This window comes from Sipha flava, unplaced genomic scaffold (genome assembly GCF_003268045.1).
Source record: "Sipha flava isolate LNK unplaced genomic scaffold, YSA_version1 164_pilon_pilon, whole genome shotgun sequence".
In the NCBI taxonomy this organism is placed as follows: domain Eukaryota; kingdom Metazoa; phylum Arthropoda; class Insecta; order Hemiptera; family Aphididae; genus Sipha; species Sipha flava.
Window position 1 is genome coordinate 1,660,154 of NW_020271825.1, and position 20,079 is coordinate 1,680,232.

General features: G+C 30.6%; 1 protein-coding gene across 1 annotated transcript; it reads left to right on the top strand.

The window, feature by feature from the left end:
• Positions 1-14,427: 14,427 nt before the first annotated feature.
• On the top strand, positions 14,428-19,926 carry LOC112679539 (THO complex subunit 4-like). Its single transcript, XM_025549385.1, has 6 exons — positions 14,428-14,653; positions 16,641-16,738; positions 18,348-18,488; positions 19,364-19,511; positions 19,578-19,682; positions 19,766-19,926. Exons 1-6 carry the CDS (start codon positions 14,428-14,430, stop codon positions 19,924-19,926), a joined length of 879 nt encoding a protein of 292 aa, XP_025405170.1.
• The last annotated feature ends 153 nt before the right edge of the window (positions 19,927-20,079 follow it).

Genomic DNA, 20,079 nt, shown 5'->3' on the forward strand with positions numbered 1-20,079 from the left:
GCCAACACCGCCAACCTAACCGTGACGGCCTCGACGACGACGACGACGACGACGGTCAAATGTTCTGGACGGACGATTGGTCGTCGTGCGACGGAGAGCGCGTCGGCGACACGGAAAAGACGCTGTTCTACCGGCAGCCTGACGGCAACGACTACCCCCTGCTGTTCGCCGCGTCCCTCACCGTGCTGGCCGTGTGCGTCGGGCTGACCTACCTGTTCGCGCCCGTCAAATGGCTGTTCCACCAGCTGATCGTCGACTGATCGCCGCGTCCCGGGTCGCGATCACGGCACCCGTCCCGGGCAACACGGCCGCCGAGCGCCCGCGTCCTATGAGCGCAGCACGCCGGTACGTTTCGACACGTACGCACGCCGTCGGGTTTTTTTTTTTTTTTTATATATATACGTCATTAGAATATATATAATTTTCGTCCGACTCGCGAAACACTCGCGCACGACTCCCCTCACCGGGAATATTTTATTTACATAATCATGTTCGGTCGTACCGTGCGCGCACTGCATCAGGAATACGCCGTAGGACGCGACGCTACCGGCCGTCGGGTGCAAACGTCGGTCCGCGTTTCGACGTGCGCCGTTCCGCGGGTACGCACCGGTACGGGTTGACATTCGCGTTCCGTAATGATTTTGGTAACCGAACCGGAGCGTGTTTCGCTATCGTTCCGCCGCCGACCCCTTAACTCGTGCCGCTCAACCCGCGCCCGCGGTCCGTATTATCGTATTTATTCGCACGCGCGTTCGGAAAACACTTTGTTTTATCCTTAACCCCTTATCGTTAATTATTGTAACGCTGCGTTGTTGTCGGTGTCCACGTTATTATTGTATATATTACTTACACATGTGTACATACTACGTTGTTGTAGCTAAATACTTTGAATTATTATTGTTAAGTTCTGCATAAGACTGAAAAGAAAAAAATAAATAAATATGTGTACACTAAACACACCCCCGTGCTCGCGCGCGAAAACCAACATCGTTGTACGCGGTCTACCCGGGTGCATAATTATAACGTGTACGCGCGAGTACGAGTGTGTGTGTTTTTGTATACCTATATATGTATACGTTTGAAAATAAAATGTGTCGTTTACGTTTATCGTCACCACCTCTACCCTACACTCTTATGATCGAAACGTTATTGCTGTTGTTGTTGTTGTTGTTGTTGTTGCTGTTGTTGTTGTTGTACTAGTTATTGTTCTACTCATCGCGGTCTACTCGGACCCGGAAATTACGAAAACTCGTAACTAATTGCGCGCAGCACACGCAACCGTCTTCTAGTAATGGGCATTTTCGCGCACACGCTGCCGCGGAGTCTTCGCGGTCGGGTCGAGGACCAGCGCGTCCTAACCGTACCCCGACCGTACGGACGAAATGGTGTTTTAATGTTCACCCCCGTTATAAACTGCACCGGCGCCACCTACACGCCCCTCATCGAACGCCGGAAATCGTCGTTGCACGTCGTGTCTCAAGGAGTGCGCCGTAACGACGACCGAGTGATCTGCGGACACCAGGCGAGGCTCCAAGAGAGGGGCACTGGGGCCATGGCCTCCCCAGGATTTTCAAAAATTTAAATTTTTCAATACGTTTTCGTCCTCGTGAACTGTAAAATCCCGATCGTTTAATTAGATACCTACCTTACAATTTTATTTTGCCTAAAAAACCATATTATGATATCGATATGAGGTGTGTATCATAATATAACAACGTAATGTATAAATATTATATTAAATAAAACCTTGTATAATGTGTAAATACAGGTAATTATTTATTGGCAAACTTGAATTCCAGGTCAGTTTATTCTCTAAGCCCCCTCCGCGATTTAGCGATAGCCAAAAAAAATGGCCTCACCTTTGGTAAGTCTCCGAAGCCGCGCCCGCCGGGCACCTGCGGCAAAGGGCTCGGAATTCGGTTTTGATTTTTTCCGAACCGTTCGATTCGATTTTATCGCCAACGGCTCGACACGACACCCGAAAATCGCCGTTATCGACGACCCGTTTGCTCGCGATGTTCTCAACTCGCAACACTGGTCTTCAGAATCGGTAACATAATAATTATATTCATTCGTTGCTGCGAGAGAAAACTTTGCGTATAAAAAATAACACTGACGTACGACTTCCGACTTTCGGATTCATTGATTTAAATTATTCAACAATATACGGATTAAGTCGAAAACACTTATTTTCCATACTCTCAATAAGAAAAACTGCAAAAACTCGTGTAGTACCCACACACATATATTTACAACATTATGTTCCCGAGCAAGTGATTTTCATTTTGATTCTTCGCATAGCATTATAATTAAAAGTCTTTATCAGCCATCCTTGTGTCTACCAGTATACACTGCACAGCTAATAAGATATAATAATAATCATAAACTTCAAACAATAATATTTTTAAAGAAATTCTCAATATACTGCATTATCTACGACACATGTTTCGTGTGGTAAGGTCAATCGTATAATATAATATACGTAATAATAATCTGTTCGTATTAATAACGTAATTAAAAAAGAAAAACCGCATAGGTAACGCCATTTAATTTCATGAACAACGACGGGAGAATCAGGATTTATGCATACATCAATCTTACGACGTTATGTTTCAACATTTAAACGTTCTAAATCCATTATAAACCGCTTTGCAAACATTTGACGTGTTCAAAATCTACATTAATTACAAACAAATCTCGGACGATTAGTCATGAGACAAAACAATAAAATCTTGAGAAAATATTAATTATCAAAACACTGCGCCGCAACATTAGTGCACATTATATGGGCATATTATTGTTTTCAACAATCGGTTTTTGTATTTTACCACACTCATCCCCAACACCGATGTATTTACCGACGGTTTTCGACTTTCGAATAAATTATCTTTTAGTGCAACCTGTTGCTAGGAACAACAACAACAACAAACGACGCCCGAACGAAAAGCATAAAGGCCGGATGCGTTAAGTTTCATTGAAAACAGCCAGCTCACATGTGTAATGCGCTCACTGGTAAACACGGGTTGAAACGTAATATGTTTGTTCGTTTTCTTTTCCCTTTTTTTTCCCCGCGTTCGAGTGTGAAAATTGCACGCGTACGTACACAATTTAAAAACACGGTCGAAGGAAAAAATAAATATATAAAAACGTATGGTTCGCTGTAAACGGAGAGGAAAAACATGTTTATGTTTGCGTTATTGCCGTTCGGGGTGCGGTTTGGTATATTGCGCTGACCAGAGAGCTGAAAACTGTTTGCGGAACGAGAATTAAAGAGCGCTGTACGAAATTGAAAATTGTACACTATGTTCTATCAGCCGCGTACACCGTAGGGAGACGGCCGTACGTTTATCGACCAGGTAAACCATCGATTTAAGTAGGATTTAATGACCGTGTAATTAATATGAATGTATGATATTGCGTAACATGATAAACTACGCTTATGCTGATATAATAAACTACGGAATAAAGTAGGTGCATATATGTATGTTCGTTAATTTGAAAAACCTACTAAATCGTATGGTTTAATTTTTTAAACGTCTAGGTCATGTGTTCGCCGCACTAATCGAAATTCACTTGGATGGGTTTTCAATAACCCAATGGTACGTTATGATTATTGATCGACGAGACATTTAATGAAAATAATTAACATTTTTAAAGAGAAATGCGGTCACTCGTTGCTTATTGCTGGCCAAACAGATGTTCTCCAAGGGCTCCGAATTCGATTTCGTGGTATTATTTCATTTTCGTGCTACGTACTAGCCATTATAATATGTCGATAACGAGTCCATATTATCAGATCCAAAATTTCAATTTCGTTCCGATATAACGACTGTACGAACGTAGTAATAGAAATGTACGTGTATAGTACACTTGTATATAAACATAATCACTTATATAAACTAATACGATTTATGTATTTATATTAATTTTACGTAATCTTAAGTGATGCACGATTTCAAACAAACAGTCGTAATATAAATACTTGATTTGAGTTTTTTTTTTCGATGAAAATTACAATTACACGAAAATTCATAACATATATATAGGTATTAGTAAACGACATTGGCAAAAAACCGGGATTCATCATTTATCGTTGTTGACTTTCAAGTACAACATTATAATTTTGTTTTGTCGAGTCTGTGTCAAATCATCACCGATAACAGAAATAGCTTACGAAATGTCTACAATCTACACACGTACTCGTATTGTATATTACGGCGAGCCGGCGAACATCAAGTTCAACCGTGAATTAGAATACAAACAGCGAAAGATTATGCGCGACAAGGTCTAAACGACTCGATTGAACACGTCGTCCGTTTGGGAAAAATAACTCGTGTCATCGTATACGTTAATCGTATTTAATATTCGTGACTGTTGCCACGGAAACCCACGGTGACACGCATAACACTACTTCGTAACTATCTCGATTGAAAATCTTACGCGGGAGCATATTCTCCGGTGTGTTAAGGTTTATGTATTTTAATCAAAACAATTTCATTTTTCTCGGAGCAAATCGATTTTTAATAAAAAATTTCGTACACTGTATTTATGACTGGATCGAGTTTTTATTGCTTTTTATTCGATAGCTCCGTAATAGTATTATGTAGTCGCCGCTGTACGCTGTAGATCAATTAATTTCCGACGAGTTATTTACATAAAAATGATAACACGACTTCGGCCTTGAAAATACTTCGATTTTCAAGATTTAAACGAGACATGTAAGTACAGTTCTAAGTACGAAAAGATTCGAAAGCGTTTCTTGGGATATTGAAAACAACTGATTTAAACACATTCAAGAATCGAGAAGCTATGATTTGTTAAAAATTTAAATAGCTTGATATCAAATAGTATAATTTCCAATTTAAAATGAACACGAGTGGATTTAGATGAGGCTACCATAATTTGTAACCCAGCTTGATAATTTTCAACCTTTTTTAAATCCATAATATTCAAATTACATCGTTTTAGTTTTATTTTAATGCTTGATAACCATTTATAAATCTCTTGCAGAAATCGAATTATAGTTTTATTGTACTTGATTTATTTTCATCTCACTAACCATATAATTTGCAATATCAGCTCAATAACAGTATTAATTATAATTTACCAATACCAAACACGTTAAAAAAATGTTAACACGTATCACACTATCAATGATCAATTATATGTTGCAGATATCGTTAAAATTAAAATCAGAACAATATAAAGTAAAAACAAAACATCTTACTACAGGTTTTTTACGATTCCTTAATAATATATATTTATATGTGTGGTGATTGCAATGATTAAAAACTATTAATAATATTGTTATATTTTTAATTATTATTTGTGAAAATTTTTTATAGTTATCTAATTCATGTGATTGGTTCTAGTCCGTAGTAGATAAATAAATACATAAATTAATTGTGTGTTTTTTTTTTTTTTTATCAAGATTTTCGGTTATCCGTCTACACATTACTGTGCGATATGACTATGACACTATATGAGCATAGTTTCATTAATACTGAAGTCAAATTAAATAGCTGTGTTCATCATAAAATATAAACAGTAAACAATAGTCCACACGAGAACGGTGTACAAAAAGGTTACATATATTATGTACCAACATTGGCTTGTAGGTACTTAAACGATAAAAAAAACCTGTCTCTTGAATTGCGATTTAGACGTGTATTTCAGATTATAGTAAAATTACAAATTCTTTAATTAATTTTATTATATAGGGTAGGCTACTACCAATACATTATCCCGGTCCCTTATAAAATATAGAACACAAGAAAATTATGTGATTCGTGCATACACAAAAATGCCTTGTCGTAACACACAGTCTTAGACATTATATTTTAAAATATGGCAAACTTATCGAAAAGACAATTTCATCTGTGAAATAAAAACAGGTAAAATGTATAAACATTTCTGGTGGAAAGTTTCATCTATAGAATGTTTTCGCAAAAAATTCAATACTGTAACGGAACGACTTTGTATAAAATCTTTTCGTTTGGCAAATAAAAAAAGTTTGTCTTGACGGTATCAATTATCATTTAAACGAGCAAATGGTTTTCTGGAAAACGAGTCCCATCGATTTGCAATCAATTATTTAAAATCTGTTTCTGAATTAAACAAATCGCGGTGCATACATAATATGGACAATGGAGTTGGTAGAACGCAGTTATAATTATTATATGTAGATTTTGAATAGAAAACGTAACGCTATAACTAATTATCATTATTATTATTTTATTTTATTTTTTTCTGCAACATTTAAGCCGCAACGCGAACGTTGTGTTATAAATCTGAAATTTATAATACATTACATTTTTCATCGTTATAAATATTCTAATTTAATATTGTAATATGATATACGAGCTCCATTGCAACAGACACACGTTTAGATTTTCATAATTTTTCACGTGCACGAACGCGTTCACTGTCGATAACAATAATACAATAATATGAATTAATTTTTATCACCGCGCAGCATATTGTAATTGTATTATATATAGTTTGGACTGTTCGATGCATGAGTAATTACGACGGACTGTACGATCGGAGGTAAAAGATAATAAAAACCGATTTACCTACCCAGCGAAAAGTGAACATGCTAATGCTGTATTATTTTAAAATAATTGCACGGCAGCGACGATAAGTCGAGTTCGAGTACAACGTTTTATAATTTTATAAGGTGTATGCGATTTACAGGTACTCCCGGTGCATCAGGTAAAAGTCTATTAAAAGAGACTTAATGTTGATATTATTTCGTTATAATTACAATGCTATACTGCACTGCAGGTGGATATAGTACAGCCGATGTATGTCATTAATTGTTGCGGCGCAGTAATGTAACGAAGTGCGCGAAAAGTACGCGACTCGACGATGTAATAATAATATTATTTCGCTGTATTATTTTGTATTGTACTATAATGCATAATTATTAATTACACGCTGCGTATGCATTTTTGTAATATTATATTCATACGACACTGCAGGATACCTAACCCGACTTTACGTATACGTGGGGTACTGCGGTGCCTCTTGCACACAACATTATTACGCTTAATTTTTTTCAATTATTGTTATTTTTTTCAGGCGTCTAATTGATTTTTTGACTCGATTAGAAAGCATAACTTTATATCACAAATGTTTACCCATTTTAAAACAATCCTAACACTTTTATTGGTACGGCCATTTTTTATGATCAATATATGAAATTACGTGGTCTCGAAGTCAAAATTTGTTTTTATTAAACCGTGTTTCATTAATTAAAGGTTCGTTAGTAAAATTAAAGTTAAAATTAACGCTTCGATCTGATTAAATTTTTAGTACATTAATAAAACAAAAGCAATCAGAAGGGGATATAACAGTTTTTGCGCCGTAAAAGATAACTAGCGGACCACTGTTCCGTAGATATTATATTGTTTAATAATGGTTTCCCTTGAACATTTTATTGATAACCATCCGAGTTCTTCTTTAATTTTGATCGGCGATTGAAGTCTAATTGGTTTAAGTATAATGATACCGCAATTTAATTAAATCCATTAATTTATCAACATTGGTTTAAATCTGTGTTTAATTTTGTATTTAATGTTTTCGGTAATAACATTTTATAATGAGGTTTCTAATATTTTTGATAATTGGAATTATGTGGCTAAAAGTAATTGTAATTATTCGAAATATTAGGATGTTCAATACTATGCGGTACGACGGTCCGTGTGTAGTTATGCGACCCGGCTGCAAGGTAGCCATGGCTACATTTATATTTCAGACCGTTTGAAGACGTTTTTCAGGGTTCGCCATCCGGATGCACTCGGGCGTCATCCTGTACACGTGCCACTCCTTCCCTCATACGTTGATAGGCTTAAACTTGTAGTTTAACATTACATAAGTTGCGTATTGTCCTGATATCGTTTCGAGAACGGATACGGATCGGGCGCAACGTATGAGCTCATTACGTACAGTTGGCCGGCGGACACACAGCCATTGTTACCGCGGACGAAACGTCACCTCTACACGAATTTGACTGTATAATATTATACCGTTGTTCGAGGAGGGAAGAGTTTGAAAATAATTGCCGACGACTTTGTGCTAAGTTTCAAGACGCGCAGATACGAGTGCGAAACGTGATTTTAAATGCATAATTATACGAATGTTTACTCAACAATAATGCGATTGGAATCGCATAATCCAATAATATCATTGGAAATGAAAGAGCTGATAAACTTGCTAAAGAGGCCATCGTGTCACCAAATGCAATCCAATGTCAAGTGTATTCAATTGCCGACATCAAACAAATAATTAAAAAAACAATCCTCAATATCTGGCAAAATGAATGGAAATCATCTAATACTAAATTAAATGAAATTAAAAATCATATTCTCCCTTGGCCTAACAACACACTCACAAGGAAAGAAGAAGTAGTCATCAATAGGCTCAGAATAGGCCATACCAGATTAACTCATGCTTTCCTAATGAAGAAAGAAGACCCACCTATATGCCCTACCTGCAACGATCCTTTGACAGTTAAACACATCATCAACGATTGCAGAAAGTATGAACTACAACGTCAAAAATATAATCTAACCCACCATATTGCTGAAAACCTTAACATCGATACAACCAATGTTCTAAAATTCCTCAGAGACACAGAACTTCATAAAAAAATTTAAAATGTTTAGAATAATATTTTCTTTAAATGTATTGTATACCCTCTTGTAATGTATTAATGTTAAATCTAGACACAGTCCTATTTATTAATTTGAACTACTTGTCACTATATCTATATATATATTCAATATCCCTCTTTTTAATGTAAATAATATGTAATTACTTGTAGCCAATGGCCCTAGTCGCCGAGGCATTTGTTTAATAAAAAAAAAAAAAAAAAAAAAATAATGCGATATTATAATGGCGATATCGTTATTTATTTTCGGTATACGTAATGCGTTGTACATATTTGTATAATATTCGTGTAAGTCTTACGTTTTGATTTACAATACAATATTCAAATATATTATCTAAACATTGTCATTAGTACAATATCATAAAATATGTATTCGTACCGGTAAACCGAATATTAACTTTAGGTAATAAAATTAAGAATTTTAATTTTTTCTTTCATTATCTCTCAGAGTTAAAAAATTGTACGAATAACAATACTATTTTATAGTTTACTGTCATAAATATTATCTACAATTTAAATACTTAAAATTTCTTTTTTCTCTCTTTTTCTTTGGTTTATATTTTACAAATCCAAATATTGTTTTAATTTGTTGCTCCTAGTTACATAATCTTATTATGTAGTATGTATACTGAAAAAACTAACCATGTATTTATCTTTCGGTACTCTATGTCCACCGGGCGTCTATAAATAAAAATAATATAATAAATAATATAATACAATAAATATAATTATACATATGTGAGGAAGGTTCATTTAACTGTGCGTTCGTTTTCCCGGTCAAATGTATGCGTTTTTAAAAACAATTATTTTTTGTATATTTTTTTGCTAGTGGAAAGTACTTATCTTCAAAATTTAAATTCATAAAAACATAATAACTAGGGAACGGATTTACATGTAAATGCATATTTTTATTAAAACGAGATATTAAAGATTCGATAAGAAATGTTCATCATTTAAATCATTCCAATTAATATGATACTACTTTTATTTTACATATTTTTACATATTTCACTAATTTGTAAATATTTTTAAACATATTTTATCATTTCACGTCTTCTTCGTATGAAAATACAAGAAATTATTTCTAATTTAGATCTAGTAACTTCTATCGCCATAAGAAAAGCTCAAAATATTATGCAAAATGAAACATTGAAAACTAATTTAATTTTCATCTCAGTGAATTTTAGTTTTATTGCACATACATTTACAAAATAAGAAACAAAAATATGTCCTTGAATGAAAGTATGCAAATTGTCGAATCAACGATTGCAAAATGAAAACTCGTAAACGGACCAATAGGCGAAGTTGTAAAAAAAAAAAATTCATGTTGTTACAGAAAAAAATTTCAGGCGATATTGATTTTAAATTAATCAGTGACATAATCAGTGGTAGACACCATTCTAAAAATTTAGAATTATCGCCTTCTGATATTATGCACTTCAAATATGCTTCAATCAACCAATGTAGGTTGATGTGGAATGATCATTTAGCCGTTTTAAAAATATATTCAGATCTAATAGGCGACATATAATAATTAATAATTTAAAAGGTATTGTAATAATTCAATGCAACATATCATTTTGATAATTTAATAATTATAATTTTTTTTTTTCTTACATATTTGGATGTTTTTTGCACATATTTTATAAATTATCCTTACACACATATGTACATATTTCTGTATTTTTATTACATATAAATCCGTTCCCTACTAATAACGAACTATTATAGTTGACACTACATTAAGTGTAACAAATTTTGCTAATCACTTATAGCTAGGCTGCAAAGGGATTTACCACAAAATGTTAATGAACTATGCCACTTATTTCAAAAAAAATTGTTAATTTAGCTGCTCAGTTATTTAATACTCAATGAGTATTTGATAGCACTCAGCTTTGATATCCTTTTCATAGGCGTACCCACGGGGTGTGCCTATTTTAAATTGTTGATCAAACATCGTTTAATTATTTAAAACTGATTATTGAGAGTTGGTATAATTTATTCTGTATCATATTATATATAATATGTTCATCGAGATAACGCAATATCTAATAATAATAAATCTAATATCGATTGTAGTATTATTTGGTATTATGTTTATGACCGTGGTCAAAGATTTAATTACGAATTTAGGTACAAGAATTTTTGATTGATAGTGTTTCCCTTCAATTTTTTGTGTTTATTACATCAGTTATTTAGTATTCTGGTTTTCAATTTATAAAATAATAACGATTAATATCTAAGACATGTAAATTTTATTCTGTACTATCATTAATGTACTGAATCTTAATTTTAAATCGTAATGTTTGAAATTATATTATAATTGGTATGGCTTCAAAAAAACCAAAATAGATTGTTGAATTTTTTCAAACCCAAAGAAAAACAAGGTAAGAAAAATTTTGTGAAAATACTAAATGCATTTAATTACAAATTTTATTTTAGATAACACATTTTCTGATATTAATGTTCCTACAAATGATCCAGATAATCCAATGTCTATTGTTAAAAACACAGACTACCCGGATGACTCGTTGTTGATGTGTGATCAATAGGGAATGGATTTAAATGCTCTAAAAAACAAGAAAAATGCCTTAAAAAAATGCTTTAACATCAAAAATGCACGAAAAAAATGCCCTAAAAAACTTTAAAAATGGGTTTATATTCAATAAAAACAAAATTTTGAATTTAAAACTTATAAAAAAACACATAATTATGAAAAATCTAATAAAAAATAAAAAATATTTAAATACAATACAACCTTAATTAATTAACTTTCAATTATCTTGATATATATCATACTATCTTCTTTTTACCCTAAAAAATAAAAAAATTAATAGGTATACCATTTAGATAGGTATATTCGTTATACTTTTACCTTTTGTTTCATAGCATTGTACTCGTATAATCAGGTGCTGTTTAATATTGTCAAACAGAAATCTTCGACGGTTATCGGCCAGTATTGTTTTGTATCTCAAGAAAATTCGTTCCACGTCAACTGACGTCATAGGTGCAAACTTCATATGAGCCATATCATCAGCAGTTAGTTCTTCAGATATTGTACTATTTCGAGATGTTGCTTTTCCTTCCAAAATATTTGAAATTTGTGTCTACACATGTCAACAATAATTTCGTAATTTCGTAACATAATACATATTTAGGTATTTTAATTTTTAGAAAGAATGTGGAAAAAATGTTGAAAAAATGACTTAAAAACCACAAAATGCACTTAAAATTTCAAAAAATGCTCTAAAAATACATTAAAGTCTTAAAAATGCAAAAAAATGCAAAATAAAAGTTACATTTTTTAATTCTTTGATGTATGAAATGAACTGTTTGCTTGGAAACCAATGTTTTCGGACATTCAGAAAAAATGCAATTTGCATTCAAATCTGTTCCCTAGTGATCAATCACCAAAAGTCAATGATTTAAGTAAGATATTAAAGAAAACAGTTTTACTGATTCAGTCAATAAAATACAATTTTTCTTTTATATAATACATTAGATAATACTATAGAGAAAGAATCAGACTTAAACAATTCAAAGATAGGTATGTACTTTCAATCTAATAAATTCTATGAAGTAAATGTTAAATGTAATTATATTATTTTGATGTTGTTTAACAGGGACCTGATTCATGTTCTAATGTGTCTAACTAATTAGTAATCACTAATCACTATCGCTGTATATCCTAAATATTGTGTAATGTAGCCAGTCATTGTTTTCTGTTGTACCAAATTCAATGTTTCAATTACATTATAATTTAAAACTAAGTATTTATTTTTATTTTATATTCATAAAAATACAGTAACAATAAATTATAGGTATTATAGCATTTGATTATTTATTTGATTGTTTTGGTAGCTCTTATCAATAACAAGCAAATTTATAATTATAAATTCTGTAAAATTTATGTTATAATGTATGTTGCTATAACTACTGCTGTATAACTAACATTGTACCATTTAGATTTAGTTATAGTTTTAGCTTGTTTTAATTGTATTATAATTTACAAATATATACCAGGTATATTATACCTATACTATTACTTTCAGATTGTACTATGCTCTTACCATCTAATCAGCCCAATTGTACTCTCCTGAACCCTCTAGATCCAGCAACTCCTTTGCCTTCTAATAAAATTTAATAATCTGATCGTATAAAAAGAGATCCTTATCAACCAATTCTTGAAATTTATCCAAGAACCAAAATTTCAAACATTCTAAGGCAATTTCATAAAGAATGATTTAAGTGTTTCAGCTGGCTGGAATACAAAGTTAAACTAGATCGTGCTTATTGTTTCAGCTGTAGAGTTTTTTTTACACTCTAATGGAAAAAATAATGGACAATTAAATAAGACCTTCTCACATTTGGGTTTTAGTAATTTGCGTTTAGGAACTAATAAGTTTAAAACACATAAGCTTTCCAAGTCCTATATAAATAGTACTACTTCAATGAGTATTTTTTTAAACTGTAAAACTATAGATGTTCTGATAGACAAAGGTAATGAAATTCAATTTGCTCAAAAAGAGAAATAAAAATTTTATAATAGACAAATAATGTATCATCTTATTGATGTTACTTTATGCTTAGGACTAGATGGCCGTGAATTTCGTGAATATATTGAAAAAATTTCAGAATTACATCAAGGGTTGTTTTAAGAATTAGTCAATTTGCTTAAAAAGTATGATCCAGTATTAAAAGATCATTTAGATATGGACCTTGGAATGCGTTATATACGAGTGACCATATCTAAAATGACCTAATTTTATCGATTTGTAATATTATTTGAAGAAAAATTTCTACTGAAATTTGTGGAAAAAAAGTTTCAATCATTGCGGATAAAACTAGTGACGTTGGTCACAATGAGCAAATGTCTTTTGTTATCCGATATTATTCATCCGAACAAAAAAGACCAGTTGAAAGATTTTTTTGTTTAAGAAGATTATTACATGGAGATGCTCAAACTATTTTTTTGAAATTATGTGATGTATTGAACAATATATATATATATTGAGTGGCATAATGTGTTATCGGTTTGCTTCTACAATGCCTGGTAATGTAGCAAGCGTTCAAGCTAAATGTAAAGAGATAAATTCAAAGCTTTTCTATGTTCATTATTATGGGCATTGCTTAAACCTTGTGTTAGTAGATTAAATTGGAAAAGAAAACCGTGTGACATTTGATTTTTTTGGTACCGTTTAATTAGTTAACAATTTAATTGAAGGTAGTTGTGTACATCATGCTATATTAGAGAAAATTTCAACTTCAATGAATATAAAGTTAAAAACATTGAAGACACTGTCAACTACAAGGTAGGCATGCCATTCTGAAGCAATTGAGGCAATTAAACATAATTATATAGCCATATTAAAAACATTAGAGGAAATATCAGACTAAACAAATCTTCCAGATGTAAGAGCCAAAACAAAAGGTCTCATTTATTCTTTGAAAACTTTTAAATTTGTTTTTGCTATGTGTATGTTAAGCCCTATTCTAAATTTAGTAAACAAAATTAGTGCTATATTACAATCACCTAACTTGGATTTACATACAGCAGTTACACTAATAACTGCTTTGCAAAACTCTCTTAAAACAATGATATCAGACGAAACATTTAATATCATTTTTGATAAAACTAAAGTGGCTTGTACTAAAATTGATGTATCCATACCTGAAGTAAAAAGGTGTAAAGTATCAACTACAACAGATTATGAACATCATTCGCAAAAATTTTTTGAAAATACAAAGATGAAATGAAGATAACTGTATATAACAGTGTTATTGATAAAATGTTAAATGGCATCAAAGTTCGTTTCAATCAAGATACATTCAATTTAATAGATAGTTTTAGTAACTTATTAAAACTAGAAATAGAAAAAAAGCATACACAAACTATTTCTGAAAAATTTAGTTTATCTTTTGATCAACTCGACAATGAAGTGAGATTGTTTACACAAATAGATGACATACCAAGAGGAAGTAATAATAGTACAATAACTCAGTGGTTGAGTTATATAACTAAGGATGGAACAGACTTTTGATAATATATTTAAAGTTCTACAAGAATTTACTACCATAACAGTCATTAGTTGCTCTTGTGAAAGAGCTTTTTCAAAAATGCAATAGTTAAAAATAAATTAAAAAGTACAGTGGCTCAAGATAGATTAGATGACTGACTTACAATTTTTATTGAACAGGAAATTACAAAATCTTTAGATATGGAGGAAATTATTGATGAGTTTAAAACACTAACACCAATACAAAGAAGATTACCATTATAAAAGATAAATGTAAATGCTATTGACTATTGTATATTCAGTAAATTTAGTTGTATAATATGTAATATGACTAATATGTAAACTAATAATTATTTTATTTTAAAATTAAAATTTATTATTAACTAATTATTATAATATTAAGATAATATTGATCTTACTGAATTACAGTAGGTCAATTACCCCTACTAAAATAATTCCGCACACCATGTGAAAAATTCCTGTGCACGCCTATGTTCGTGATTTATGATTTTGTTGGTTCCGTGGGTATCCCGATATGTAAGCCCGGATAAAGGGGGGCAAAGGGGGTCATGGGCCCGGGCCCACAATGGATATCAAATAATAGTAGGCCCCTGGTGGATAGTAGGTTTTTTTCGTTTTTAACTCTTTTTAGCTCGTATAAGAAATAAGTACAAAATAGTATATAGCTTTATGAATTTGTGTTCAGAGAGTTATGTTTTAAATGTAATTAATATCGATGATAAAATTAAAGAGTTTGCTTCACAAAAAGAAAGAAAAAATTATTTATATAAATAACATTTTAATTTTTTGTATTAAAAAAAGCAAGAAATAAATTTATAAATTAGAACATATTTTTTTTTTTTACCTCTGAAATATATTTATGTGTGGATCATCAATATTTTGATTATGGTTTTGGGCCCCTAAAATTGTTTGGCCCCGGGCCCCAAATTATCATAATCCGGGCTTGGTTATATATGTTGACTATATTATGTTTGGTATACGTTATTATGCCTTATATTCTGATAAACTGAAATCGATTAAGTTTTAAAAATGGTTTTATAATATATAATATATATATTTATAATATATAATAATAATAAAAAAAAAAATGTTCGTTAAATTTTTATGTGCGTCCCACGTAATATGTAAACTATTCATTATATTTGGGCCACTTGATACTTCGAGTTTAACATGCCTGTCCTATTGTATACTGATCCACTGTATTGTCTCTCTGGCAATAACGGGATTACAGAATACAGATAAACAATATTATTTTAAAATTATTTTATTTATAAATAACGAAAAGACCCAGCCATAATAGAGAGTAAGGTACATGTGATGAGGTGCAAGCGAAAGCAACTCTCGTATACGCACGCACATATCAATAAATGGCAAACAATTAAATATATTCATGTACTCATAACCTATAAAAACTACTTCCAAAAACGGTTATAAATTAAACGTACTTCCTGAACTTCGATTGTAATTTGGAAAAAAGGGTTGAATTTGTAAGCTTCTTAACTATGCTTTTTTTGTGGGAACCACTTTTTTGATTTAAAGCCAGATTTGCTCAAAATAAATACAAATGTAATGCAATAATTTCATGATTATTATATAAATACATCTTAATTTTATAGTCCTTTAAAATTGAAAGTTGAAAATCGGATTCTTAGAAAACCTAGATATTTTGTTAAAGAATTCATGCATATGTTAAAAATTGAAATCGGAAATTTGGAAGTATGTGTAATTTATTACTGTTTATTGGTCTATAACGTACGAGAAATACATGTTATGCGATCCCCTTAACACTAATGATTTCTTACTACTCACAAACATGTAAGGCTCTAAAATTTTTGCTTATACTGAACCCCTTAAAAACTGACTATTTGCAATCCCCGTAAATATTATACAAGTTTTTGTGTTCAATTTGTATGAATAACTTAAATCGAATTTCCGATCAAATGACGCTGGTGGAAGCGGTGGTGATCCTATGCGCAGGGGCAGATCCATAGCAAGGCGTTATAATGGATTTACTCCCTATTCGAAAGTAAAAAAACATGTCAATGAACTGACGACCATTTTGTGGAATTCCTGTAATTTAAATTTGGCTTTGTCGAATTTGGTTCTTCAGTATTACGGATTATCAGTTATAAGTTGTATAACTTTATTTTTATTGCAGTGACTAGTATTTGAACACCATCCTTAATAATTACTTGTTTGCTATTTGAATCTTTAGCAAAATTCGTGCCAATTTTGATCAGGCCCTCCTAATATAGATTTTATATTTTTAGATTAATACTTTTTTATAAATTATATAATCATGACCCTTGAAAGACATTTATCATATTAAGGTATGGTTTACAACCTGTGGCAGGTTGCAACAACTGGCCACTACATATTGTCTGGTTTTCAACGAGTTATGCAAAACACAGCATTGCAGTGGAAAGTTCAGTGGGTTCCCAATAGTGCAATGCTCAGGCTAATTTATAATTTATTTAACTATATTTGTATAAACATAAATAATTAAAATTAATAACTACATACTTAATACTACTAATACTAAATTAAGACTACTAAGATGGAACAAATTATCATCAACAATAACAATATAATTCAACTGTTATTGGAAAAATAGCAAGAAGATGAATTACAAAATAATCTTTAAATAGAAATTCAGTTAATAAAATTATTTTTATTATTATTACTATTAGTTAATAAAAATATGAAAAGAAGTTTTTTTGAAGTGTTAATTTATGGATATTTAAATCACAATAAACAAAAAATGTAGTTTTAGCTTAGCTAGTTTTTCCATTTAAATGATGACCAATTTTTATGTATTTACATTGAAATTGTAAAACTAAAAAAAATTTTTAAATTTGAACACAGTGCAACTAGTTCTAGACCAGTGTAATTGACAGTCATGATAACCCACACCCACACGTCAATTACATTGGAAATTATGCTAAGGTACTTATTTAAGTAACAGTCTATAGTACGATTGTTGCAGTCGGTCGTAGCTCGAAAACCTTAAATTTACACAATCCCCATGTAACTATACAAATTATTATTCATTATTATATTTATAGAAGATTTATACTTTTATATGTATATTGATGCAATATATATATATATTAATTACAAATGATTTTTTAAAATTGATAATTATCATTTTATCAAAGTTTATAACAATGTCGGTGAAATTTCAAAATAATATTGGATTTTTGGAGGAATTTTTATAAGAAATAGGTTCCACATTTATAACTCATTAAGTAATTAAAAATATTACTGATAGTCATGAATGTCTATTCTGTTAGGTTGATTACTATTATATATTACCACCCTTGTAATTAGTTGTTTACCTGTGTATATATTTTTTTAATATATTGTTATTTATTTAGTATTGAACCATAATAAAATTGGGTAACTAATTTATAAGTTGACCAACAATAAAATATATCTTAAATATGTTCATCAATGTAAACACATGTGTTGTATATAATTTTTTGTTATATTACCATTTAAACGTTGTTATTAATACATTATATTAATTTAAATGAATGAATAGGTTCAGTAGTACTTCATTTTATATAGGTACCATAAATATGAATTTTATTTAGTAAAAAAAATATATAATGGTTAATTTTTATTTTATTTAGGCCGATGTAAATTCATCATGGACCCATGATATGTATGAAGGACCTAAAAGACAGCAAATTAGAGGTGGTCTTTCAACTACTAATATTCATAAAATTATTATATCAAACTTGGACTTTGGAGTTACATCTACAGATATACAGGTTTGAATAAAAATTGTAGGAATTTTTAAATTTATGTCTTTTTATACTATAAAAACTTATTAATGTCAGTTTTACTTAAGTGTTGATAATTTTAAATCTAATGCAAGTATTTACTTATATTAATATTTATGTTAAGATATAATCAATTACAATATATCTTAGTTCTATAAATTTATTAGACAATAAATATCACTATAAAAAGTCAATGAAACTACCAACCAAAGTTTATTTTTATCAGATGCATTATAAATATTCATATTAATAGGGTTTTTTTTTGTAAATTATTTAAATTTTATAAGTTTCCATATTCACTTATAATTAAATATGAAACTTACTATTTAGGAAAAATATTTTTAAGTATGAAATATTAAAAACAAAAAAAAAAAATGCATAATAATCTTAATAATATATATTTTCTAGTATCATTGTCTATAATAATGCTTGAGTTATTGAACAAGATGTTTTAAGAAAAAGAAAAAAAAGATTTTTATTATTGACTGATTTCTATATTAATTGTTAATAAATTATAAGTATATGTTATAAAAAACTGGTATATTAATTTTTCCATTCACCAAAATATAAATAAAATTATTTTATGTTGATAGGTTAAAATAGAATTTGATAGATTTTTTGAGATGTTTTTTACTGAAAAAAACTAGGTTTCATTTTATTATCAATGTGAAATTCTTCTCAGTAACTTGTGACTTTAAAAAAGTACCTAATCTATCTACTTGTATATTTCTTGATAAATTTCAGGATTTTAGAATATTTTAACTTTTGCCTTGTGAATGAATGTTTTGTGTTGGCTTGGAAGTTATAATTTGATTAATTTGTGTGTTATATATTAGTTTTAATATATATATTTTTTTTTACAGGTAATATTCAATGAGTTTGATCCATTGAAAACTGCAGCAGTTCACTATGATAGATCTGGTAGATCTTTGGGAATAACTGATGTTGTATTTGACAGTAAAAATGCCGCATTAAAAGTAGTATGTCAATATAACAATGTACCGCTTGATGGTATGTATTTCAAATATTTTGTAATTCTATAATTTTATTGTTAATTCATTTTATTGATTATTTAAGGTCGCCCTATGAAAATTGAACTTGTAACTGATTTTTCAACTGTTGCCAACCTTGCTACTCGTCTCAGTAGACCAGCACCATTGCCTGAACGAAGTATTCGTGGTGGTATGTTCCTATTTTGTACTATATTTATTTATATATTATAAATTAAATTATAATAGTTATAATTCAAATTTTTCTCTTTATAGGAGTAAGAAGTAACCGGGAAAACCTTAGAAATATCCGTGGTAACTCCAAAAGACGTGGCGGTAGAGGTGGCAGGAATAGCGAAAAGAAAATGCCAAACAAAGATGAATTAGATGCACAACTTGATAGATATATCAAATTTAACAAAAACAAGAATAATTGATTTCATGTTTATATTTTTGACTTTCTTCTAATATTTTTAGTAAACTATGTTTACTTAAAGTTCAAACAGTGTTACTGAGTTATTTGTCAAATGATTTAATAATTTCTTGATAGGTTGATAATAATTTTGACCTGTTGATCTCCATATTTGGTC

Excerpts from the sequence above, each read along its gene's own strand:
- LOC112679539 (XM_025549385.1), top strand. The coding sequence starts at position 14,428 with ATGAAGATAACTGTATATAACAGTGTTATTGATAAAATGTTAAATGGC. Across the intron at positions 16,739-18,347 it reads GATTTACTCCCTATTCGAAA|GCCGATGTAAATTCATCATG; the intron begins GTAAAAAAACAT and ends TATTTTATTTAG. Across the intron at positions 18,489-19,363 it reads TTACATCTACAGATATACAG|GTAATATTCAATGAGTTTGA; the intron begins GTTTGAATAAAA and ends TTTTTTTTACAG.